Genomic DNA, 27,697 nt, shown 5'->3' with positions numbered 1-27,697 from the left:
ATAGTCCCGTTTATTATAATGCAGGGAAATTAGATACACTTGGGTTCAAAAAAAAATGTATTTACAAGAAAGTGTCTGTTCAACAAAAGTCGAGCAAGTGCATTAACCTGCTTGTTTGTGGAGACGCTTGTCCGCGTAGATCATATTGTGAGTAGCATATTGCTAAAAATATCAATATCCGCATGGACCTTAATTATGATCAGCATCATGTAGACACTGCAGTTTGGCCCAAAGAATATAGATACAGTGTTGTATACTGTGTCATCAAGACACTGCTGTCAACAAGATCTGTGGATTATCTTCAGTAACTGGGCCGCAATCTTTGAACAAGAAAAAGCGTCAATTTCCTGAGCTTCACAAGACTATGCGGTTTGGTTTTATTCAAGTGTTCAGAATTCATAAATTCCTACCAGGAGAATTTACTAATAAACAGCAGTGATGGAGATACTGCTCAAAAAGTAAAGAGGGCTAAAAAAAAAAAAACACATTTAATATATAGTGCAAGAGGATTAGTATCTGAGATAAAGAGAGAACGAGAGGGAGGAGGGACAGATGGAGGGGGCACCAGAGCCAACAGCAGAGCTAAGTGGGTAGTGTGCTCCCCAGACAGCGCTCCATATGGCCTGGCAATGCCATACACAGCCAGGCAGTACATTCACACAGCATGCTAACACAACCACACACACATACATTTTCTGAGAGGGACATGTTGAGGTAATGTCACCTAATCTTAAAAAAGGCAAAGCAAGCAACTTGTATTCCGTTTATTTATCTTCAATTATCAAACACTAACAATGCATCATAAGTTAGACTTGCGATATTAAAAGGGGTAAATGTCAGAATGACAGACAAAACCCTGAGCATAATTTAATCAGAAAAAGCTAGTTATATTACGTGCGTGTGTTTCAGGAGATAGCACCTACCTCTTAATCCTCTCCAAGTGCAAATACCAAGAGCGAATATCTAAATTCTGATAAAAGCATCTATGGAAGTCTTATTTTTAATAATGTTTATACTGATATCAAAGTCAGCTTACTATATACCACGAAGAGGGGAGAGAACAAGGTATCCATAATAAATTAATTGATGTAAGCAGCAACACCTAAAAGGAAAATGGACCAATCTAAAAACAGTGGTATTTAATCTGCTGTTAATTTACTTTCCTTTTTTTCTTGAAAAACAAAAGGCGCTTGATTTGGTAATACGGTGATTCATAGGGGTAAATGTCTAATGCAGCTTTCCAGCTCACCATTCATTGGCAGTGTTATAAATAGAAACACCATAATGTGTCCTCGAAATAAAAACGTGAGTAAAGTGGAACAAAAGCAACTGTTTGCAATGAAAAAATAAAATCAGATTCTGCTTCTTATTTATAAATTTCTGTTCAGATGATGGGTGGCGCAGTGGTTAGCGCTCGGGCCTGGTAGGATTTCAACGAGGGGACCTTTTTTATGGAGTTTGCATGTTCTCCCCGTGTCCCACAGTCCAAAACTTGAAGGTTAATTGGAAAAAAAGAAGAGAAAATTGCCCCAGATGAGTGAATGAATGTTTCTTTGTCTATATATGTGGCCCTACGATTGACGATCGACTACCTCCTTGACCAGTCAAGGGGTTACCCTTGATAGGCTCAATAATCCCACTGCTACCCTGAGTGCAGGATGAGCGTAAGAGGATGGATGTTCAGATGATACAAGAACGGCCATCTGTTTTCTGATTCAAGAATCTAATGTCATTGAATATGACAAAATCAATATGACTCACTTAAAAATAAAACTTATTTGATCAATAGTGAAGAATCAAAGCGTGACTCAAAGTACTCTTTAAATCTCTTCCTATTTTAAATATGTATTTTCTTTGATATAAATGTAATTTAATACACAGGGTATGCGGCCCAAACATCGAAACTTAATGAATGGATTATACTTTACAAAACATAATAATCAATGCCGTACTGATAAATCTTTGAGAATTAGGAATAGTGTCTTCTGTCCTCTGTAGATTTACCGAAGTAGAACGAGGAAATCGACCCCCTTCTTTAAAAAATACAATATCTGAGTTTATGTTGCTCTGTCTTCAGAAAAGACTGAAATGTCTGCTATGATATTTGGTGTGTTATTTGTGAGACCAACATTAATACCTTGGGGAAAAAAACAGATCCACGTTTCACATAAGTTTATTTTTGTTACATTACAGTTTAGCCCTCCTAATAGGACCATTCTTGAATTATTTTGACATTATTTTCTTGTCATATGGTTTGTTTGTGCAAGAGAGTGTTTGTGTGCCAATATATAATTCATTGTGTTCGCCTGCTGTGACAGATTAAGCAGCTTCTGCACTGTGTTTTTGCACAGGTGGAAAAATATTAAAAAATATGACGGAAAGGAATTCATTAGCATGTCATATTGAGTGATAGTAGTCCGTATAATATTATATAAAATTTGTATAAGTAGGATACATTCACTCATTCATTTTTGTGTAGCACAAGTTATCATATGTACGTTTCCTCTAGTAAATTCTGTCCAGTGTTCCTATATTTAATGCACACATCCATCCGTACAATATGTTCATAGTACCCAATCTGTAAATCATTTGTAAATTATTGACACAAAATGCCTTTTTCATACTGTTAATTTATTGATTATATCTGCACTTCCTGCTTTTTTGCACTTTTGGTTAGATGCTGAACTGCATTTGATTATGCATGTGTACATGTATAATGACAATAAAGCTCAATCCAATCTAATCTGATCTAAATGATCTATACTGCTTTTCATGAAGTCAGGATCGCTGGGCAGAACTGGAGATTATTCCAGCTGTCAATGGGCAAAGGGAGGTGTTCATACTGGGCCGGTTGCAAGTCGATCAAAGGGCTACATAGTGACATGCAACCACTCACTCTCATTCAAACATGATCCAAAGACATACAACCAATCACTTGTCACATGCAATTTAGAGCCTCCAAAGAATCTAATGCATGTTTTTGAACCATGGAAAACCCGGAGGAAACCCATATGGACACGGGGAAAACATGCAAACTCCACACAAAAAGGCGACACACCTGAAATATAGCTGAAATTATACCCTATTACATATTACACAAGTAGCATTTTATAAATGGTGGTGTCATACAGTAAAATTCCAGGGCTACACAATATCCTATCCACAATGACAGGTGTTTTGTTTTTGTGGAGGTTAGTAATGCATCTCTTTAGAGCCATTAGTGTTCAGTGGGTCTTAAACTTGCCGGAGTTTCTGACGTTCTCATGCAGTGTGTGTTGTCTGCCTTAGTGGAAATAAACTAATGATGAGCAAAAAATAAAAAAAAGAAAAATGTCCCCACTGCAGAAACAGGCCATAGACTGAATCATCTGTCGAACTGCCAATTACGGCTGTCACAGATGCTGAGCTCAAATAGACAGTTGGAAAAATGCTAACTGAGAAAATACATTTAACCGCCTCTAACTCTGCCTTCACACGCTCAAAGATTTCATCTTCCCGCAAGGTGGTACATATCTGTGAGGCAGAAAAGCAAAGGATACAATGCAGCTCTTTGTACAGGACAATTTATCAATATGTATTTGAAATATCTTCAATTGCAATCATACTGCAAAAGGATTATACCTAACTCAATTGTCTAACTCCAAAGTTCTTCATTTTTTTTTCTGATATGGAAAATCCAGTGATAAAGTATCTGATAGCGGGCAAGCTCTAGCCTGTAAATATACATATAAACTAAATACTGTAGAGAAAGTACAAAAAAACTAATAAATGATTATCTAAAAATGAGCACTAATTTACCAAGATGGTTTTCCAAACTGTTTAATTCTAACCCACACAAAATCTTCTTTAAAAAAGAATCTGGATTGAAAAGGGCTTAAAAAATGCATAAAAAATCTTACCGTAGATTAGCACAGAATTGCCTACAAATTAACTAAACCAAATTAACTAAACCTAAAAAAATAAGATAGAAATCACCCCAAAATCAGCAAAGATTAGTGAGCCAATAAAATGTCCAGGATAGCATCAGGGAATTAATAACAATCATATTGCTTTTTTAAAAGTCGCCTGTGAAAACATTCATAATGGCACCTAATATGTGTTTTGCTAACATTTTAAATGGAATTAAACTGTATATTGCACTCAAGACAAGCACAGATTATCTTGCTGCGTATCACACATCATTTTTTCCATTCTAAGTACATGTGAATATTGGTTCTAAAAGCCTGAAAACCAGGTTTCTAGATAATTGCTTTTCTTTTTCTGATGTTCCCAGCCTTAAAACTACTATTTAAATACCTTAACACATCTAAGAAGTATTTCCCACAATTAGATCCTTGTTATCAAGCCACATGACACATCAGAATGTCTTTCCCCTTTAACTATATATGAGTAGGACCATAGTAGATGTTTTGCTGAGAAGAGAATATATAGAACTCTGCAAAGGGGTAGTCTAAATCTATTATTTAAAAAAAAAATAAAAAAATAAAAATTCAAACTTTTCATGTGCCTTTCTGAATGAAAAGTAACTCCCAGAAATACAGAAATGTAAGTGAGAGGCAAATTCTGCACTGGGACAGAGACTCATGGGAAGACAAGGATGACAGTCAATCCCTAAAAGGTACAGAGGAAATTCCTTGCCGATCTCAGGGCTCGTCAGGCTTACTACGGGGCTGCTGAGCTGTTGCTATGGTACCCTGCTATCAGGGGACACCTGGCCAGTCACATTTTGTGATGTAACATGTAAACATGTACACAATCACTGCATCTGTGTTGCCCTAACAGGAGCAAGGGGTCCACTGAGAAGACTCCTGAGGGGGGTGGGAGGAATAAAACTTTGTTGAGCAAAGAAAATATGGCCTGAATTTGACATGATCTGTTTTTTAAAAACCATCAGCATTTAAAAAACACTTCCTGATATACTCTGCCTTGACTCAGAGTTTGAAACAAGGAGATATGGGGGTGGATGTATAATCATTTTTTGCATTGACAACATTGCAACAAAATTATGCTAGCTCAAGTTCCTTATGGCATCAGATATATAAGCATCAACCTATGACATCTACTATAACAAGCCATAGTTGGCAAATATGTGGTCAGAAAGATGGTTGGACACAACCAAATAACTTGTGATAATTATACAACTTTCCATAATATCAAAGGGTATATTATGGGTATTAGGATTATACTGTTCCCACAAAGTAACTTCTTCAGTGATTCAGCAATTAGAGCAGGCCTACAGGGTGCATCGCTCCTTGGAGTCAAATTCATTACAGTTAGGGATTAAATAAGTACAACTTTGTGCATAGGAACATTTTGTGGTGGACCTGCCCGAGAACAATTGTTGTGATACTATCATTCGGCTGAAGGATTACATGATCCTCGGTGGATTCAAATGTCTACATCTCTGGACTAATGATTTTAAAACATGAGGTAATTCCAGAACAACTCAGTGGTAAATGTCACGTCTGTCACTTGTGTGACTCAACATTTCCAATTTCTTTAAACTTAAAAGTTACCATTTCAACGTCATAATCATTTCCACTACAGTGATCGTGATCTAAGCTTTTGAGCTCACCCCGCAGCTCAGCCAAATGATCTATAACATTTTTTTTTCACAAATGTAGCCATAAGTTGCCGACGTAATAATATATATGAGTCAAAATATAGCTGGATATTGTAGAGACTATAATAGCTCCAATACTGCATGACAAATTATTTGATTCAAACCAAGGGTTTTGGGTCTTTACAAAAATAAGCTGCCTTGTTTAAAAAATAAATACCAGTTTAACAAAAAACAACGGTTTTCCAAGTAAATCTGGCAAAATGCTGTTGCCAATATGCAACACTGAAGTGTAGCATAAGCAATAATGATGCTAATACGTGCTGCAAAAAGTATTGTACTTATTTACAAGCAAATTTCCTTGGGTATTAGATATAGTTGACTTCTGTGAAGATTTGTGACTTGGAAATAAAATTTGTTACTAATACTAATGGTTATACCGGAATTACTCCCATACAAATGCCCATTACATTACTTTCATTCTTAAATCTATCACAATTTTTAAACACATAATTACATTTTATGATTGTAATGCTCAGTGTTTTAATAAAATATTACTTGGAGGACCCACAAAAAGGCACGAATTGTATGACGTTCTAATGGGTACCATATTGTAGGATTCCTCAGAGAAGCAGATGTGCTCCAGTTTACTCTCTCTATAATCCCACCTCAGCGTGTGATCCAACAACATGCACAGACAAGCTATAGCCACAGATATACCATAGACAAGCTTTGTCCTTTGAATATTATGTAACATAAAAAAAGAAATTGCTGCCTGTAGAAGTCACTTCGACCATATATGCATGGATTCCTCACAATTTCCACAAATGGGCCAATATGGAGAAATACGCTGTAACATCAAATACCCTGTTTCAAGTAACATCAGCAAGTCAGTGAGTATTCACAATCAGTGTTTCAATAAGCAGACACAACCACACTTGCACACACACGCACACACAATCTCAGCAAAGGCGCAAACACAAGCGAAGAGAAGATGATGCTGGAATTGAAAAACTGAGTCATCAAGCATGAAATCCCTTCTAAATGACAGATAGGCGGCATTATTGTGTGAGTGAGAGTTAACCTCCAACCACCTGCATCATAGTATCATGACAGTTGGCACGTTGGCACTGGGTTTAAGATGCTTCGCACTGATCACAGATTTTCGCAATTGTTATTTTTGCAATAAAGATACATATTGTTTTTCTACTTCAATCCACAGGTACTGTTTCTCTTCTGCAACAATCTACAATACGGCATTTCGCTCATGTGGGTCATTTACATCACATGTGGATGCTGAATGAAGACAATAGGCCGTACAGATGATTGACCCTGAGTTCAGATTTAATGTATGGAGCAGCTATGCTCCATTGCTAATGATCGGCATTATCATTAGCAGTGAGTCCATTCAGAATTTCCATTATAAACCAGCACTGGCTTTTGCATTCACTGGCTGAAAGGCAAATGTTGAAAGCAGCAGGTAATAACAGCTGTGGCTAAGTCATATTCATTTACTTAGTAATATGATGACCAATTAGATTTTAGCCTATAAGTTAGTGCAAGCAAGATCCTAACCTTCATTTCCCCAGAGATTGGAGATTGAAAGACGATGAAGGAAAAAAAAAAACTGTGATCAATACGGGATATTAACAAGCATATTTCTGCTAACACATAAAAGAGGACTTTGGGTTTAAAGGAAAAGACTTAAGTTGACTAAATCCCAAGGTTAATTTAATTTTGATTTACTTCTTCAGGTAGGTTTGAGATAAAACACAAATAGGTTCCTATTCAGGTTGAAGCATTGAAAAATAATCTTGGTGAAAATATCTTAACACAACTTCCTTGGACATAAGTTACAACTTTCCTGTTAAATTTAGGCACCACAGTCACAGTTGGTTTGAAGCAACGCAACCCCAATTGTAGATAACAGAAGTCACCTTCGCTTGGGTTAAAATTTACATTTTCACAGCCTTCAGCTGTACCATTACAAAACTTTTCCAGCTTCCAGTTTGCTAGACAGACTGTCTAGCAGGAAGTCTTGGACACAAACTTCACCCAAAGGAAGGTTTATTCCCCCAGTGAGAATTCGAACTTTTGGAACCCTCACCAAGTTATGGAAACAACTGCTATATTTTTGCTCACTTGTCTCGATGCAATGAAGAGAGAACACACAACGAAAACATTTATGGGTGTCGTATGAAAATGCTGAGCAGGTTTTTAAGTCGCTTTCAGCTGATGCTTATTCACGGCAGTACACTCAAGTCGAATTGTTGACAAGAGCACTAAGAAAACTACAAGACCCACACAAATCCAGTCTCAGCCAACAACTCTACAGAGGAAGTACTAGTCGTTAATGACTCCAGAGGATCTGGACAGGAATTAACAGACAGTTTATGTCTTTCTATCAATGGCAGAAGCTACTGTAGTGGGTTGTTGATCGATTTCAGCCAGGCACAAAGCAACAGGACTGTGTTTCTTCGCTCTCCTTAATATAGATGTAAAACTCTAAATGAGGCTCCTGAGCAACATTATTCCAGTTCTAGTAGCATACAAATTGCATTATAATAGCTTGAGTCACACGTCTTCAAAAGACGGTCACCAGAGACTTTCGTTTTTTGTTCTATTGACTCATCTGAGGTGTAAAATGGATTTCACAACAAAACATGAATGTGCAAAAGAACAGCTAGCCAGCTCCTGATTGGAGATTGTTTTGGATGAAAAAGGGCGAAATGACAATAAAGTGATGCAAAAGCCAATGTAGGACCTATTTTAAACTCACTTCAGTTCAGACCGAAATTGAGTTGATTTATTGGCAAACTGACATGGAGTTGGTGGGAGAATAAAAAAGTTTCTCACTCACCGGATGTCGTTTTGCTGCGGAGGTTTTTTCTGCCCTACCAAGTTCACTGTTCTCGCTTGGATAGGCTTCTCTTCTCTGAAACACACAAATAAATATTGTTAGTTTACTCGGGTTGTACTTACAATTTTTGGTAAGCAATTTGATTGTTTTTGGGACTGATTTCAAAATCTAAAACAAGGTGTTTAACTTTAATGACAAACCTAAATGAACTTTTTTCTACTCTGTCATTTGTACGACCATCAGTCAAGTAGGTTCTCTAGAGAATAACATTTTCACAACACAGTTATTGTCCTGAGATTTTGCAGTGTCCTTAATTAAAATGAAGACAGAAGTGGTTTGATGGGGCTGACTTTTACAGGTAGGAGATAAGTAAATGCCGCATGCATGTATGTAATAAGGTGTGAATTTGAAAATAAAAAAACATTCATATGTTAATGGTATGATGTCAGAAGCAGGAAATCGATAAAACCAGCACCCCTTTTTAACCCCTACACCTTACGTCATGAGTTCTCAAACCACAAAGATAAATATTTTGCAACAAAAATCACTAATATATCAAAATTAGCACAAAAAAGAAAAACAGAAAATTTGCTGATCACATCACTTAAAACAGGACAGAAGCACAAAGAAAACTTGGATGCAGTAATTGAAAATGAAAATGAACATTTTTGAAAATTACTTGACCCAAATTACTAAGACAGAACAACTTCTAATTGTAAAATTACTGCTAGATTACTGCTACTGCTATAAAAAAAAGACTTAAACATCCATTTAAAGAAAAGTGAAATTGAACTACCCCTTGCAATGTAAGGGATATTACAATAAATGATTTAATTAGATATATTTTATGGAGATCTTTCCTGTACCATCAAACTTCAAGTTCACACTGCCCCCAATATTCCATCTCCTGTCTCCAATGGACAGTCACTGTTCATAATACGTCATCATTTAAAAGCCTTGTAAGACAGTACAGACCTCAGTTAATTTAACTTGTCCCTTAAGACTTCAATATGAGTGGTCTTTTCTGATAAAACTCTTGTTCTAATTTTTTTTTGTTGTTGTTTTTAGTTTGGCATCACTTTACCTGAAATAACACAAGCAGATGAATCAAACTAAAATACAAATATAGTAAATCAAACTTGCTCAGACTCCAATGTTTGACACAACCACAAGTATCAATGACAGAAACAGCACTATATGGGTATTTGACACTTCTTCACTGATCAAAACTGCCTCATTTATAAATGGACTCCGATCATTACGATAACGAAAAAGGACTCCCAAGCACCACCCACACTACATGAAACACAAAGCATGTCTTTACAATAAGTACATGCCTGGATCACTCACATCATACCACACCTTTAGCACATCGATTACATAATTTTTACCTTCTCCTGTGGTTCTGAGATGGCTATTTGGTAGAGTCGTCACGGCTGACTTCCGACTACTGGTACTTTGGATCTTCGGTGACTGAATTGCACTTTTTGTAAGTCGCTTTGGATAAAAGCGTCTGCCAAATGACTGTAATTGTAATGGAATGTAATGTCCTGTTGTTCTGTTCAACGACAATTGAGTACAATACTTTCATGACAAATTAACGTCCTGAACTAAATGTAATGGGACCATTGCAAAAAACTACTGTCTGAATAAAAATATCTACAGTAAATAATAATCTATTCTTCATATTTCTGGATGTGGAATACTAATATCAATTCAAGGTGAGCTAAATAAATCCATTGTAGTGTAAATCATGTTATATTCATAGTTAGTTTTACTATTACATGCTACTACAATGTATGGTCATTTGAGAAGTCTCCTTGGATTTATTTATTACAGCTGAATATATACAAAACAACTGCAATGTTTTGTTTTTTTTGTTTTTTTTTGTTTTGTTTTTTTTTCAAACAAACCAAAACGGTCCCAGTGGTTTCTTTGGAATAGTCATCTGGTGTTGGGTTATTTTCCCACACATTGATATATCCTGTCTGAGTAGGCTTTGCCTGGAAGTTAAAAGGTTATTGTTATGTACAAAGCCTGTGAATTTTCTCTTATGTTCCAGCTTTTATCTAATATAATTGTGTTTTCATGGTGACACGCACTTTGCACAGGTATGCTAATATTCTTAGTTTACATTGGAGATACCAATGTCGCCAATGCAGTTTTATTTGGGTTCTGTGTATTATTTGCATCATTTTAATGAGGCTTCAAATTATTCTCCCGTGTTCTGTGCATCTCCCTTTATTCTTAATTACATAACATATTTCTATATATTAACCATAAACCTTGCAGAACAACTTACATAACAAAAATAGGTAACCTTTAAAAGGGCATGGGTAACACTCGAAGTTGGCATCAAAAAGAATTATACAGTTGTTGTGAATATGCATTTGTCTTGCAAACATCAGGACTCCATAGGTTCAAATCATGATGACGGAAACTGTGCACAAAATTTCTTCCCAAATGTGTATGTGAGCTGTGTGTGCTGCTACTACCGTTACAAAAGTGCTTACACCACTGCTTCTCTCCTTCAGTATATAAAATCTTATGAAATTCCAATTTTTGGACAGTTTACTGTACAGTTTATTACATCATTGTAACATGAGTTCTGAGCCTCTTCCGATTGCTTTAATATTAAGAGCACTGATGGTGAATGTATCTTCAAACGCTCAAAAGATGAGTGTATCACGAGCTCTCTCTGCATTAAAACCCACACTGCCCTGCTGCTAGTGCACTTAGCATGCATGTATTAGTCAACCGGTGCGGCTTTACAGTGCAGACCCCATCATAAAGACACACAGTGCTTCGCTTTGTCAATCTACATTCAAGTGGCGACAAAAGAAATAGGTGTTGAGGCCAGCGTGAGTTAAGACATGTATGTGCTGCCAGCTGGCCTTATTTGCAACACGACTGTTTCCATCACTTCTAAAACATTACTGAAAATGATGCAAAGCCACTTTGAGCCAGCACTATATATTGGACATTTCCTTCTTTAGATGCAATGAATCGATCCTTCCATTGCCAGGCTATCAGTCCGTGCAGTGGGCTTAAAATAGAACACGGACATAAAGCTTGAGGAGCTCCTAGCTTAGGTGTTCCTTTCTATCTGCTTATCTATCCATGCAGCCCCGTGCGGGAAATATGGGAAAAAAAAGCTTTTTGAGGTCTAGCAGGGAGGAGGATGTGTTCTGCATTGATCCCAGCGACAAATAAATCTGGAGGAGCCTTCATGCGTGCATGTATGGCGGTGGTATGGAGGAGAAGGAGGAGGCGGATGCACAATATAAGTCAGTCCTGATTGGAAATGACATTAAACAGGCACCTTCTCTCCCCTCTGTTACAGGCCTATTGGTTCTATGACAGGCTGTGTGATGTCTGTTGCAAGAGCACTGGCCTACATATGGTGCATAAGGATGTGAAAAGCTCAACCGCACCCCAGAGCTGAGAACAGCAGCTGTTGAGATTGATGCTGCACTGATAAAAGCCAATAGGGAAGGTTTACAATTCACAATGCCAGGCTTCAGTGAGCTTTTTTTCTCTTTCGACCCAACATACCCCCCCCCACACACACACAACCTCCACACCCCCGCCCCATCCTCCAGCTGCATCCATCAATGGGATATTTTAGGTAAATGCTCACAGCTTGACTCGAGCAAGAGCTCGAGTGAGACAAGCGATAAGGGATAAGTTTCTTAGAGAAAGGAGCAATCCCAGTTGGGTGTGAAGCTGCTGGTGATGAGGCATGGTGACACACCCCTTCATCCTCCTCACTCTTCCTCCCCCTCTTCAGAGCAAGTTACACCTGACCCACTGAGTCTTTCACAGGAGCAGCGACAATATACAAGATTTTATCCTTGTCTGAATGGTCCTGTGATTGTTTTCTCAAGAGCCTTCGAGTAAGTGTGTGTATACGAGCAAGAGAGGGACTATGCGTGTGTGTGTATGTGTGTGTGTGTGTGTGTGTGTGTGTAGGAACTGACACACATGCACATATGCGTGGTCAGTACAGTGGAGTGGTCCTGATGCTGGAACATTTTATCCATAACAGAAGACTGATGTGGATGGAGTTCAGAACAGAAATAGCCCAGGCCCAATCGCACACCCCACGCCCCACCACTTACCCCCCCCCCCCCCCCACACACACACACACACACACACACACACTTACTTTAACATGGCTTCCTCTTTCGCTTCTTCCTCTCGTTGTCGAGCCAGAACAGCCATGATGATCTTCCTCTCATCCTCCGTCAAGTGGCTCAGGTCCGGCTCCGGGATGGCCGGGGCGACGGGTGGGCGCGGGCCGCCCCGAGGGCCCACCGAGGCGAACATCTTCCCCACCACCACCACCACCACCCCTCCTCTCCCTCTTCCTTCTTCCCTCCTCCTCCTTCCCTCGGTCGGGATCACGGATAAAAAACCCGCTGGTGAAGCCCGAGGATCACGACATGGCCCACGGACGAAGTGGTGGTTGTAGGAGCGACTGATGCGGAGTTCCCATGGCGGCGATGGGGGGCACCCAGGGCGGCGGCGGCGGCGGCGGCAGCAGCGGCGGTGCTAGCGACGGTAGTAGTAGTAGTAGCAGCGGTGACAGCGGCGGAGGCGCCTCGGTCCCCGGCTGCCCTTTTTTTTTTCAGCCTCTCCTTTTCCCCCTCTCGGCTCCGCTGTCTTCTCCCACCACCCCCCTCCCTCCCGCCCGCCCGCCTTTCCCCTCCGCCACCTCCGTTTTTCACGGAGAGCCCATATCACCGGCGCTAGGTCGGGATGACGGCACACGGGAAGGATGTCGCTCCACGCAGGCGGAGGAGGAGGAGGAGAGGGAGGAGGAGGAGGAGGAGGAGGGGGGTGGCGTTGGCGGTGGTTAGCGGTGCCGGCTGGAGGATGCTCCGGTCTCCGGTCGGCCGCCGGTGTGTCTGCGGGGCGAGGCGGCCGCGGCTTGTTTTCCGGCGCCGCCGCGGAGGCTGATGCTGCTGACAGGGAGACGGAACCGTCAATGGGACCGCAGCCCCTCAAGCGCGCTCACTTTACTTGCGGCGGGAGCGCGCCGCCCTAATTTGAGAATGGGGGGCTCCGCTCGCCGTCGAGATGCGCGTTCACGAGGAGCCTGTCGCACACGCAAAAATGAAGGGTTCCTCAATGGTGTGATTTAGTCCGTCAAGGTTTTCGGCGATACGAGGGATCATTATGGGAAACCGGCTGTACGGAAGCCTTTAGATGCCAAACATTAAATTCAATTTATACATCACTCACGTCTGCAGCACTGACGAGGTTATTACGTTGCTATATGGGAAGTTATTCAGATACAAATGCGAACATTTTATAAAAGTGCTTGAATTTTAAATTAATTATTTTCAAAGAATTTCCTTCATTCTGTGATGTCAACACATAGAAAATGATCTGATACTCCAATAAAAAAAAAAAAACGCATTTCTCCGGTGGTAAAGACATAACCGGTTACATTTCTATTCTCTTTAGTTCAAGAGTGAAATATTAAAAACGAGTATTTTTTCAATATCACAGGGGAATTGTTCTTCACATTGTAATGACACAGTCATTGAAATATCAATTCGGGGGGGGGATATAATAATGTTTCAATTCCTAAAATAAAGTCTTACACTTTACCCAAGTAAATTTGGAACTAATTTAACTGTTCTTTGTCTCAAAACCCTTAATATCAAACGAGCTTTCATCGAATAAGACAGGTAAAGTAAAGGTATAGAGCAAGTGTGGAGGGGTGATGTTTTAATTTTACTGAGGAAGTTATTAACTTATTCAGGGAGAATCATAGAGAATGAATGAAAAAAATTGGGCGAAACAGTTAGAAATGAAAATATTATGATGTAATAGAAGCTCATATAGAACCGTTGCTGAGTGTTGCATGAAACCCTCCGCAGTAGGAGCTTGAGCGCCCTCCTCCTCTTCCCACTCTTTCTCCTCCTCCTCTCTATTGCGTGTCAGTATGACGCGCGTCCACTTTTTTCCTTGCTCCCTCCCTCCCACCCTCCTTCTCTCTCTCTCTCTCTATCTCTCACCCCCCCCCCCCACACACACACACACAAACACACACTCTGAAAGAACCCTGAAGCATATAGGAAGCACATGTCTGGCTACAGTGTGGCATTTACGGTATGTCAGTGTCCATTTATAGGTTCTGTTTTGTTTTTTTTTTTTTAAATTCCAGATATCGCCATTCGAATGCACTAAAAAATGTCAAATTGTGTGCAAATAATAATGATGCAGTTATTTATTGGGTCACACGGTTTTATATTTTGACTAATTATCCGTAGCGATGGTGAGTTGTGTGTCACCCATGCAGTCCAACAGCACTGATCCACTGACTGTAATAAAGTCAAAGAATTATCTCAGCATGGCAAAAATATCCATGCCGCCTTAGCTTGTAAAATGTGTAATTTCTGTGCAAGTCAATCTTTGTGTTAATTATTCACTGCATATAGAAAAATATACAAGTGCATAATGCAAGGTGTAATTATTACATGTAGTTGCTTCACTCATTATTTTATTGCCATAATTGTTGCTATTATTCTTATCTTTTCATGCTATCACCATAATCATGAATGTATTAATTATATATATATATATATTTCCTGATTTTAAGATAAAGTAAAACAATTAATATTCATATTGTAGCGAATCACGAATGGTGGGGTTTATGTTGATGCTTATTTTCTGTGTGATTTTGAGGTTGCAGGGAATTTTGTGGGTCTGGTTTGGGGTACAAGGAATTATCTTTTGTTTGTTTGTTTTTTTACCTGGAATTGAGCGGGAACAGTTAGTTGTATTGAGTCTTATGTGGCGTGGCTGTGGCCAACAACAGCTATTGCTTATTAAACATATCTATCTATCTATCTATCTATCTATCTATCTATCCATCCATCCATCCATCCATCCATCCATCCATCCATCCATCCATCCATCCATCCATCCATCCATCCATCCATCCATCCATCCATCCATCCATCCATCCATCCATCCATCCATCCATCCATCCATCCATCTATCTATCTATCTATCTATCTGACACATACAAACACACACCTCTAGAAAGCTGAGTTCTTCCTGACAAGAAAAACTTTTTAAAAGAAAGAAAGTTATATTTACTCACATAACAGGGGAGAGACTTGTCTTGAATATAAACTCGTGTGTTATTTCCGTCGTTGAATCACAGAATTGACGAACCATCATCGGTGCTTTTATTTTGAAAATACCAGGGATCACCTGTATCCGGTAGCCGGGAGACTCACTTGACCCGTAGTCAGATATAAAAACAACCAGCGTCGCTTAGACGACTGAGACCATTCGGTTGTTTTTGTTCTGATTCTTAGATTATCAGGTGAGTATTTTCGTCGAAAATCGAAGAAGGTTTCCGATTTTATCCCGAATTTTGCGATTTGACAGCCGCTATCCGTGTGCTATCTGTGATCGGGAAAATTTCGGGATTTTACTTTCGCTTAGAATTGTTTCATGTCTAAATGTATTCATTTTTTTCTCACTTTATCAATATGCGTTGATAATTTTAACCCTTCTATAACATTTTATTTTAATTGTGCTTCAAACCCATTATTCAATTTCATAAATATTACACCCACAGGCTACTCTGATAGGACTCGTGTCTCATTTATTTCATCACAAGATCAATCTATTTTTCTCTATAAAGCTGAAATACTGTAGTTTTCGTGGAGCTGTGAAGCCGGTTATTTTGTCATTCATTTTTCTTGTAGAAGTTAATTATTTTTTATAACATAGCTTACATTTTAAGAAATAAACTTTTTTTTTTCCATCTGAATAAGCATTCATATGACAGTAAATGTGTGTTGCTCATTGCTGCTTTTTTTTTCAGGGTAACAAATGGTTATTTCAGTAATCCTCAAATAATTAGCAATACATTCTGAAAACAGAATTGAATGTAAGCAGACATTTTCAATTTGTCAATTTTAGGATTTTAGACATTGGCGATGTCACCTTTCTTGAAAATGTTCATCAAATATGATGATAATATCATCTGCCTGTATTAGATCCTTTGCATATAGACCATATGGAAAGTTTATTCATCTTAGCACATGCAACCTATTTTTAGCATCATCTTTTATGCTGCTTGTGCAAAACCTAACCCTCTTTAAAAGAGTGTTATCCCATTGAATGAAACCTACAGATTTGGTCAAGATAGTCGAAATGTGGTCAAGTCTGACAAAGAGAAGTTCATGATCACTGGTCTGAATATTTTCTTTATGTTTTACAGTGAATAAATTGTATCAACAGGATTTATCATTTACACAAATTCAACCTGACAGTTTCTAATTTTGAGCTGAAGATATAATTTGTAACATGTAATAGCAGGTAGCTGAATTGTACAGGCATATACTGTATAAAGGATGCACATCAACATAACAAACCTTATGATGTATATTTTTTGATGTCTATTGTTCAAAGTTCAGTCAGCATTATTGTCAATTTCTTCGCATATATAGAGGAATCAAGATAACGTTTCTCACAATCACCCGGGGACATAAAATTAACAGTACAATAATAATAATAATCAAGAGCAAATTAGCTGTAAAGTGCACTGTTACATTAAGTAATAAACATTAAATTATGAGGTATGAAGTATAAAGTGCACTGATATTTGACAGCATGAAAGAGTAGCATCAGAGGCTTTATTTATTTATGTATTTATTTGTTTGTTTGTGTACAGTTTAGTGCAAAGGTCAGAAGGTAGTACCACAATGGTATGTGGCGCAATAACAGCATGATGGTTTTCTCAGTGCAAAGTAGCAGTTGTACAAAAAAGAAAAAGCGTCAATGTTTCGATATGTTATCAGAATCCAATACAGAGTAGGGGGAGAGATAGGCATAAAGGGGTTTGTTTTTTGGTGGGGGGTTGAAAAGAGAGAGAGTTCAGCATCTCCGGGTGGGGTGGAATGTAAGGAGTGAGATAGTGGGAAGAGAGTTCAGCATCCTGACGTGTATGAAGCTGTTGGCGAGTCTGGTGGCGCTGGCCCGGAGGCTCAGTACCTTCTCCCTGACGGTACATCTGGAGGGTTCTGGAAGCACTGTGAGGATCACATTCTTTGATTTCTCCAGTGCCTTCAACACTATCCAGCCTCTACTGCTGAGGGACAAGCTGGAGCTTATAGGGGTGGACAGCCACCTTACCAACTGGATATTGGACTACCTCACTAACCTCACTAATCTGCAGCACAGAGGCCCCACAGGGAACAGTGCTGCCTCCTTTCCTGTTCACCCTGTATACTGCGGACTTCATGCACGGGTCTGACAACCTCCACCTGCAAAAAATTCTCTCATGACTCTGCCATCGTCGGACTCATCAAAGATGATGATGACAGAGAATACAGGGAGCTCATACAGGACTTTGTGAACTGGTGCCTGGGAAACTGCCTCCTGCTGAACACTGAAAAAAACAGAGAGTTGGTGGTTGACTTCTGCAGGAACAGACACACACTGACACCAGCGAACATCCAGCAGACAGAATATTGAGAGAATGGTCTCTTACAAGTAACTGGGTGTTCACCCAAACAATAAATTGGACTGGTGTCAGGACATTGATGCTCTGTACAGGAAAGGTCAGAGTAAACTATACCTGCTGAAGAGTGCAGGGGGACTCTCCTAAGAATTCTTTGTTTTCTTTGGAGTATTCTGCTGGAGCAGCTGCCCATCTGCAGCTGATAGGAAGAAGATCGACAAACTGCTGAGGAAGGCGAGCTCTGTCTTGGGGTGTCCCGTGGACTCAGTGCACGTGGTTGGAGATAGGAGGGTGGGAGCCGCAGGACCTTCCTGCCAGCTGCTGTTCAACCATTTAACACCCATAGACTTCTCGTTCATTCATTCATTCATTCATTCATTCATTCATTCATTCATCTACTCAAGTGTCCATTCATTCACCCTCCTACCCATCCACTCACTCAGACACCATAGGTGTTACAATTGCTATCTACCACTTCAAGTATTGCTGTTGTTCGCTGCTAGTCGCAATTTTAACGCGTTTATACTGTTTATACACTTATATAGTGTCACATTGTTTATCTACCTATTTATATCTATTGTTAGCGCCGTCTATTGCTATTCTTAGTTCTTCTATTTTTGCACTGTCCTCTTCTGCTGTGTGTGGTTGAAATTTCCCCACTGTGCAAATATTGCTTTATTGAAGATCTAGATCAGAATATTGTCGAGCACTGTGTGACAAAAATTTAGAACTGTAGAATCAAACACCGAAAAAAATCTCAGAAATCTCTATTGCATTGGTATGTAGATAATTCAATTATTGTCCTACCTATAATTACCTATAGTCTTCAGTGTTTCTGAAAGGTTAGTTTGTGCTGTTATAGCCCAATGAAAGACAATCAAACAAAAGTACCCGAAAAAAAAAAAAAAATTATCTGTGTTTCTTTAAAAAACAAAAAAATGTTCCTCTGCTCTAGTGCTGTCTGCTTTTCCTTGGTAATTTAGAGCTCTAAACATTTTATTTAAATCAGCTTGATATGTTGAGGTTATTATTTGCTAAGTTTCAACTACTCTCTTATCCAGCCGTTTTGCCCTTTTTCTGCTGTATCATTTATGATTCAGTTTAAATGACTCTTGTATCTTTGCAGTTCGCAGATGACTGACTTACTGCCTGTTGTGGTGGTCCACGGAGGGGCGGGCACTATCCCTAAAGAGCGGGCGGATGAATCTACATCAGGCGTGTGCTCGGCTACCCGGGCAGCATACAGATTCCTGAAGCAAGGAGGCAGCAGCATGGATGCTGTGGTGGAGGCAGTCAGCCTGCTTGAGAACAACCCTGCCTTCAACGCCGGTAACACTTAAACACTTTGCCCCTCTTTACATGCAAATACGGCAGCAACAGTTCTTTCAGACTTTTGTGCTGCAGATTTTTACTTTGTTGATAAAGTGATAAATGGAGGTTTGTGTAAGAATTTGATCTTTTTGCAACTGTAAGGTTAGCACTGCTGTCACTGTCAATATAAGCCACGCATCTCCATTTACACCCTTCGGTCTGTATTGTGTGGTTGTTAATTTTATTTGAGTCTGCCATTATCCAGCAGGCCAAACCTGCTCTGTTTTTAAACTAGTGTTAAAATTTTCAAGCGCAGGCTAATATCAGTAAAATGGCTACTATGAGAACTGGCATAATCACGCTAAAGTACATTTTGCGAGCAGTGCCTGCAATTCCAAGACTGAATCCAAGTGGGTACTGACGTAACACTACCCTGTTTTTAGAAGAGCCAAAAGTAGCAGATTTTCACTCAAAAAACGATTTTGGAAAAAACAAACTCAATTATAACAACAACAACAGTGATATGCTAACGTAGTCTGTGTGTGTTTAAAAGATACAGCGTCGCAATCAAACCAAAGTTCCACTAGTGCTGCAAGTTAAAAATGCAAAGGTCAGAAAATGTGGATCATTTGCTTAATCTGTTAAAGAACATGATAAGCCTCTTCCTTTAACTTGTTTCACACCAGTTGTGAATATTTACACATTCTCATAGATCAAACTCGACACATTAACTTGCTTAGTTGTCTGCAGGATGTGGGTCGGTGCTAAATATCAATGGAGACGTGCAGATGGATGCCATTGTGATGGATGGAAAAACCTTGGCAAGTGGTGCTGTGGCTGCTGTGCGCAATATAGCCAACCCTGTTCAGCTAGCAAGGCTGGTAATGGACAAGGTATATGCACATATTTTGTTAAAAAAAAGCCATGCAATTCCATGTATCGGTGTTTGTACAATCCAGTGTTCATTGAGCTGTAGAACAACGGAGGCAGAGTAAATCTACAAACTCATTCAATACCTATTTGACCCTTTCTGTGCAACAAACTAATCTACTTCTATTCTCTCAGAGTAGAGTGACAATAAAAATCCTTGAATTGAACAAAATGCCTCTGTGACATCGCAGATAATCCAGCACAGAGGTTTATCATATTCATGCAAATCATAGAATGAGGAAAGATATAAGAAAAGATTAGGATCCTAAGGATGCATGTCTAAATTTAGTGGGAAACCGAGCTAATGTTTAAGATCCAATCAGTGTTATCAAAGTTAAATTAATCCATTTACTGAAGTAAAAGTTCTTCTTTTAAGACTAGCCACACCTGTTTGGCAGCAGAAGGTGCCAGTCAGTTCGCCCGGGCCATGGGTGTCCCTGAAGTGCCCCAAGAGTCCCTCATCACTGACTACGCCCGTATGCGCTGGAGGAGAAACCTGGAACCTGGCGCCAACCCTGTAGAGAGCCAGATGTGAGGCATGACAACATACTAAACTATTGCTTTTGTGCATTTCACAGAACCTGGAAATGTTTGGGTGTGATACTTTGCTGTGTTTCTCCTTACATGGAGGCCATTAAATCATGCTTTCACCGATTTTAACGGGTAAAGAGGATTGTAACGTCATGTGTGAAGACCGCTATCACACACACCTTCTCCTGCAATTCCAATTCTATTTCAGTGTTTTACCAATTGTTCCCAAACCACTACATAGCTGCCGAGATATGAATCCCTGCAGATAAAACTTGTTTCTGTAAGCGGCTTTGGGGAAAGGCAGAAGCTGCATGAATCCAACACAATGGCTCTGCTTCGTGTGCAATACTGAGGTGCTACTCAGCAATGTTGTGAGCTGGATATTATATTAAAAGGTCTATTTTTATCTGTGTTTCAGATCAACTGCCCATTAAACTCCCTCCAATATCTATCTCTTCATATATTAATGTTTGGCAGTATGTTCAGTATATTTGTAGACTTCATATCTACCGTAACTCTGTTATTGTGGATTTTTTACACTGTATTCTGTCTGTTTTACGTTTATGTACTTCCTATTTGCGTTTACAATTTTTAGGTGGGCTTATTTCCACTAGTTATATCTCTCGTGCTTTCATCAGCATTTGAGAAATGTAACAAATATAACAAAATGGAAAATAATCACCATTACAAAATTAGCAAGTGATAACCAAAAGGTAAATGTGAACTTATCTAAAAATCAGCACAACATCCCCTTAGATACAGTTTTAAATGCCTGTGTTTAGTTGTATCTCATATGTAATGCTATTACCTAAAATCAATATAAAACACATTTGTTTCCTAAATATCCTGATATGGATTTTTTCAGTCCATCCCTAGCATGTCTGTGTGATTATTTGTGAAGATAATGAAAGGACATTTATCGTGAATTATTCTGATGTGGTGTTTCACCATGTAGGGGGAAGATGGGCACTGTTGGAGCCGTAGCAATGGACAGTGAGGGCAACCTAGCCTGCGCAACCTCAACTGGCGGGATGCTGAACAAGATGGAGGGTCGCGTGGGTGATACCCCCTGCATAGGTCAGTTCCGCTCACATCCGTGCCAGCCAAGAAAGCAAGGTTTTTTTGTTGTTGTTTTTTTCCAGTCTGCCGATTAAATCTAAAATAGTTTGACGGGATTGTTCACTGTGTTGTTTTTCATCAGATTCAGTGATACCATGTAAATTTCACCCAAAAAAAGTTCTAAAAGATTTTAATGGAATGAAATCTCAAGCATGTTTGTGTAAATTCTTGAAATCGTGTTTCAGTTTCCATCAGTGTTTTTCGTTGGCGTAAAAAAGAAAATTAAAGGATTTGTTATTGGTGTAAATCAGTAACCACTAACAGCGTCATAATATTTACCTGACCTATAGTTCTGTTATAAAATGTCATGAAAAGCTCATGAAAACACTGACTCATCATCTTTTCTTTGAGATATAATAGTTCAGTTCAAAGGCTGAAGCACTTTTAGAAGCAATGTTAAGTTACACTGTCCTTTACGAGAGTTAAAGCAAAAGAAATTGCTAGCTATGTAAATGTAATTATATGTCTGCATATCATGATATTTACTCATATTCTTCCCCCAATAATACAAAATATCAAAAGACATACATTGTGAAGTTTCATGTAAAAGTATTTATTTGTTAGCACTTAATTCATTAATCCATTCCTTGCACTCCTATTCACACTATGCATCACTGCAAAGAAAAAAGTGAAAGGGGTGGTGGAAGAAGGAGCAGAGGAGCGGTAGCAGAGCCTGGATCTTCCATCTCCTTTGGATTTTACCTCTGATTTAAAGACTCTTAGGCTGTATTTGGGCTCTTAACCGATAAAAAGGTGATATTATCAAACCAAAACCTGCTTTAAAATTCCATGATTTGCAGGCTCAGTGTATATTGAAGTCAGAGAGACAATAGAACAGATAATGTCAGTAAGTGGGGAGCTGGATGTAATGTGTGGCACAGTGGAGCAGTGGTTAGCGCTTCCTCCACAATTGTTTGATTCCGACAGGATTGTATGTTCTTTCCCGTATCTGTCTGGGTTTCCTTCGGGTTCTCCATTTTACCTACCGCTGTCCAAAAGCATGCAGCAAGTTCATTGAAGGCTAAATTGCGCAAATGTGTGAAAGAGAGAGTAAATGGTTATATCGCTCAACATCTGGCCATGTGATCAACTAATCATTCGACCGGCCCAGGGTAAACCAACCTCTCATCCAATGACAATTAGGGTAGGCTTCTTCCAAGTAAAATGTAATGTGCAAACAATTCAGAACCTGTTTCTTCTCCTTTCCATTAATGTCACAAGTGTCACAAATGGAATTGATCCAGAAGTTGTCAGCCTGACAAATAAAAACTCATATAATGATTTGCAAACATATTAAAGCAATCAGCAACAGAGAACGCAAGTATGAATTATATTTTGTATTCAAATTTAGTACAATATTATAAAATAATAGATTACGGTACTACAATAGTAGATAAGTAATTTGCAAGAAATTTACAGCAATCATGTTTATTTCACCCATAGCTTTTGAAAAGAATGACCTGTAAATGTTGTGTTGACTCTCCAACAACCAGTCCACCATTATTTCTCGCATTTTAAACTGTTGCGTCAGACAATGTGCTTTAGGCATTGAGAGTATGAGCTTGAATGGCTGATGATGATTTTTTATTTTTATTTTTTGTCAGGGTCTGGTGGTTACGCTGACAACCAGATCGGGGCAGTCTCGACGACGGGCCACGGAGAGGCCATCATGAAGGTTACTCTTGCTAGACTTGTCCTGTTCCATATGGAGAGAGGTGAGACACATCGAGATATATTCGTTAACAGCTTGATGAGTGAATAATCAGCCCGACCTCAGGTTTTCCTCTCTCCTGTCCCCAGGTCAGTCTGTAGAGGCTGCTAGTGACTTGGGCTTAGCCTACATGAAATCCAGAGTAGGGGGGCTCGGCGGGGTGGTGACACTGGATCCCAATGGTCATTGGGCTGCTCAATTCTCCAGTCGACAAATGACCTGGGCGGCAGCCCAGAAAAACACACTGTACTATGGTTTGTATAGTGGAGAAAACTTTTCCCAGGACATCGAGGAGTCTCTGTGACACAACCTAACCCACTTCACACCTGCAGGAAGTTTTTTCCTTTTTTATTCCAGATTTTTTTTTAAGCAAACTGAAAGGGTTCCATGAAACAATCTGAAATTACATCTCATATGTGAAGTCATACATATTACATATTATTACTTTAATGATATTCCGTGAACTGTTGATCTCATTTCTTTTTTGGTAAAAATATTAATGATTAATGCATTTATTTACATACATCCCATACATTTAGGCCCTAAAGAGTGAGTTCTTGTATGCGTGTGTTAGTTTTCCCAATGTAAGTAAACTTTTGATAATTACTTAATTGACTAGCTGGAGTCAGATGTATTTTAATATGATCATAGTTGAAAGAGAGTATGGATAATATGAGCACAAATATTGTGCAAATCATACAAATATATCATGTTTTTGGGCCAATGGGACTTAGATATGTCTTTTTAATGGAGGTCGTCTTGTGGATAATTAGGTAGCGGGTTAGTGTGTGTGTGCATCAATCAATCCTGCACCAGTTACTTTTATCTCTGTTGCTCCTCTAGTTTACCTGCCCTCTGTGGTGGGAGTTTTTAACAGGCAAAATAATGATAGCGTATGTTTACTCTAGTATTATTTATTATCAATACCTATCTAAACGCACTGCGGACAGCAAAGTAGGAATTTCACTGTACAGGGAAACACTTATCGACACTGCATGAGACAAGAAACGCTTTGAATCTTGAAATTTTACTTGATGTAGTTACCTTTTATATCCACGAGATGGAGCTGTCTCAACACGAACTTAACAGGGCCTACACGATAACTACCCTTTTTTTCTTCGGTACTATTGATTTACAGATAATAGACAGAAAAATGATGATAAATTAGTTTAAAATAGTCAAATTTTCCTCTGGAGTGAAGCACTGTTTTTTTTTGTTGTATTTGTGTGTCTGTTTATTTATTTTTTCTTTTTTTTCCCAGTTCCCATAAGTACATTGCTGTATTTCTCAGTTTGACCTGATGACATAACATTCAAAGACACAGGCCCAAATACATAGAATCTCAGGTGACACAGGTGAACTTGGTGTCTGTTGTCCAATTACATTCGTCTCTATTGTGCAACATGATAAATAATTTTCTTGCCGTTGAAGGGAGAGGGAATACAGAGGATGCAATGTATGGATGTAACAGCTGTCCCGTTGTCAGTACAGATGAAAATATGAACTTGATAGAAATATGTGATATCCTTTACTGATTTTCATCATCATCTGAAATTGAATGTCATTGGATTTGTCTGACTTTCCCTCTGATGCTGCTGATATGATCATTTTATCTTTTCATAAAATATTTGAACAGCCACAGACCCTTGTGCTGGCACCCAAGTTAACCAGAGGTCAACCTGTGACCTTGTACCACCAGTGCATGAAATTTTCCAAATAAAATCAGGAGCTGCATTTGTGGTTTATTAAAATGACATGCTATTGCAATGATTTCCTTAATTATTCACAGCTTACTGCATATGATAATAGATGGCTTGGGTAACTTCTGTTTGTTTTCATTTGCAAAAACCAAACAGATGTTCTAATTGATTTTACACTGTATAAATTATATGTTAGACATATGTATCAGATTATAATTTTCAGTGGCATTTCCATTTGTTCATTCATTGTCGAAATTACTTTTCATGCACGCAAATTTTTTACATTTATAACAAAACACTTAAGGGGAGGCTCTATATCTACACTGTGTATCACATTTGCTGTGCAGAGTAACATCATCCAGTAAAGGCCGAATGAATATTTTTTTGATTGAAGATGTAGTTTCAGCTCACAGTATTTTGGTGGTTATTATTGAGGCCACCGCTTCTAATTAGAGTGAGTAAAAGTATATTTTAGTACAAGTTAAGTGTCTGTTAAAAAGTCATATTCGATATTGTTTGGTCTGAATCAAAATAACATTAAGTGCCATCATTTATTGAAATGAGAGCAGCCTCAGGGTGGCACGGGCCGGTGTCTCCCTGAGCCGGTCCCAAGCCTGGATAAATGCAAAGGGTTGCGTCAGGACATGCGAATCAAACATAATAACCAGATCATACCGGATCGGTTGAGGCCCGGTTTGACGACTGCCATTGGTACCGATGACCGACAGGGAGCCAATGGAAACTGAGCTACTGTAGGTCAAGGAAGGTGAGGAGGAAGATGTGTTCGGATGTAGAGAGAAAAGGAAACGCAAGAGTCTGGGACTGAGAGGAGGGACGTTGAACATTGAGACTGACAGGAAAAGATAGAGAGTTGGTCGATATGATGCAGAGAAGGAAAGTGGATATATTATGTGTCCAGGAGACCAGATGGAAAGGTAGTAAGGCTAGAAGCGTAGGAGCAGGCTTTAAGTTGTACTATCATGGTACTGACAAGAAGAGAAATTGAGTAAGAGTTATCTTGAAGGCGGAGTTTGTTTGGAATGTTCTGGAGGTGAAAAGAATGTCAGATAGACTTGTGAGTCTGAAAACTGGAAATTGAAGGTGTGATGCTCAGTGTTATTAGTGGCAATGCCCCGCAAGTGGGATGTGAGTTTGAGAAGAAGAAGAAGTTCTGGAATGAGCTAGATTAAGTGATGCAGAATATCCCCAGAGATGGTGCAGACTTCAATGGGCATAATGATGCAGGCAATAAAGGGGATGGAGAAGTGATGGGCAGATTTGGTATACAGGATAGGGACACAGAGGGACAGATGGTGGTAGATTTTGCAAAACGGATGGAAATGGCTGTAGTTAAGACTTTTTTCCAGAAAAGACAGGAACATAGAGTAACTTATAAGGGCGGCGGTAGGAGTACTTAAGTAGACTACATTTTGTATAGATGTGACCTGAAAGAGATCAGTGATTGCAAAGTAATTGTAGGTGAGAGTGTAGCCAGACAGCATAGGATGGTGGTCTATAGGATGACTGGTGACAAATCAGATCAAGAGGTGAGAGCTTTCAGATGATTGCTGCAGCTAGTGTTATAAGGGAGACAGGTAGGAGAGTACTTGGTATGTCATCTGGAAGAAAGTAGATAAGGAGACTTGGAGGTGGAATGAGGAAGTGCAGGAGTATAAACAGAGAGAGTCGTAAGCAAAGAAGAAGTGGGATACTGAGAGGACAGAAGAGAACAGACAGGAGTACTGGGAGATACAACGTAAGGTAAAGATAGAGGTAGCAAAGGCAAAACAAAGGGAGTACAATGACCTGTATGCTCAGTTGGACAGTAAGGAGGGCGACATGATATGTACAGGTTGGTGAAACAGAGAAATAAAGATAGAAAGGATGTACAACAGGTCCAGCTGATTAAGGATAGAGAGGGAAATGTATTGACAGATGCTAGAAGAGTGATGGGAACATGGAAAAAGTACTTTGAAGAGCTGATGAATGTGGAAAATGAAAGAGAGGCAAGGGTAGATGAGGTGACTATTGTGGACAATAAAGTAGCAGAGATTAATAAAAGTGAAGTGAGAAAGGCATTGAAGAGGATGACGAGTGGAAAAGCAGTTTGTCCTGATGATATACCTGTGGAGGTGTGGATGTGTCTAGGAGACGCAGCGGTAAAGTTTCTGACTAGATTATTCAACAGGATCTTAGAGAGTGAGAAAATGTCTGAAGAATGGAGGCAAGGTTGGATGGTGCTCATTTTTAAGAATAAAGGGGATGTGCAGAAATGCAGCAACTATAGAGGGATAAAGTTGATGAGCCATACAATAAAGTTATGGGGAAGAGTAGTGGAAACTAGACTGAGAGCAGAAGTCAGCATTTGTGAACAGCAGTATGGCTTCATGCCTAGAAAGAGTACTACAGATGCGGTATTTGCTTTCAGAATGCTAATAGAGAAGTACAGAGGAGGCCAGAGGGAACTGCATTGAGTTTT

At 39.3% G+C, this 27,697-nt stretch overlaps 2 protein-coding genes across 10 annotated transcripts in view; one reads left to right on the top strand and one right to left on the bottom strand.

Moving 5' to 3' along the window:
• The window catches only part of rims1a (regulating synaptic membrane exocytosis 1a), a 124,709-nt gene extending 111,632 nt beyond the window's left edge, over nt 1–13,077 (bottom strand). For all 9 annotated transcript variants that reach the window (XM_086165134.1, XM_086165075.1, XM_086165099.1 and 6 more), the window contains exons 1-2: nt 12,589–13,077; nt 8,421–8,495 (exon numbers count right to left, since the gene is read on the bottom strand). In XM_086165134.1, coding sequence (XP_086021260.1) covers nt 8,421–8,495; nt 12,589–12,749 — 236 coding nt within the window. In that variant the 5' untranslated portion in view covers nt 12,750–13,077. The remainder of the gene's footprint in view (nt 1–8,420; nt 8,496–12,588) is intronic.
• Nucleotides 13,078–15,666: 2,589 nt separating this feature from the next.
• asrgl1 (asparaginase and isoaspartyl peptidase 1) lies at nt 15,667–25,151 on the top strand. Its single transcript, XM_086161203.1, has 7 exons — nt 15,667–15,768; nt 19,043–19,245; nt 19,978–20,120; nt 20,534–20,688; nt 21,644–21,765; nt 23,412–23,522; nt 23,608–25,151. Exons 2-7 carry the CDS (start codon nt 19,050–19,052, stop codon nt 23,820–23,822), a joined length of 942 nt encoding a protein of 313 aa, XP_086017329.1. The 5' UTR covers nt 15,667–15,768; nt 19,043–19,049; the 3' UTR covers nt 23,823–25,151.
• The last annotated feature ends 2,546 nt before the right edge of the window (nt 25,152–27,697 follow it).

This window comes from Fistularia commersonii, chromosome 2 (assembly GCF_037954325.1).
Source record: "Fistularia commersonii isolate RoL2024-O1a breed Wild chromosome 2, RoL_Fcom_v1.0, whole genome shotgun sequence".
NCBI classification, from domain to species: Eukaryota; Metazoa; Chordata; class Actinopteri; order Syngnathiformes; family Fistulariidae; genus Fistularia; species Fistularia commersonii.
Note: the sequence above shows the minus strand (reverse complement) of the source record. Positions and strands in the feature narration are given on the sequence as shown.

Bases quoted from the DNA above. Each gene is read 5' to 3' on its own strand.
- asrgl1 (XM_086161203.1), top strand. From the start codon at position 19,050: ATGACTGACTTACTGCCTGTTGTGGTGGTCCACGGAGGGGCGGGCACT. The intron at 19,246-19,977 runs GTAACACTTAAA...AGTTGTCTGCAG, and splicing joins CAACCCTGCCTTCAACGCCG to GATGTGGGTCGGTGCTAAAT. The intron at 20,689-21,643 runs GTGAGGCATGAC...TTCACCATGTAG, and splicing joins AACCCTGTAGAGAGCCAGAT to GGGGAAGATGGGCACTGTTG.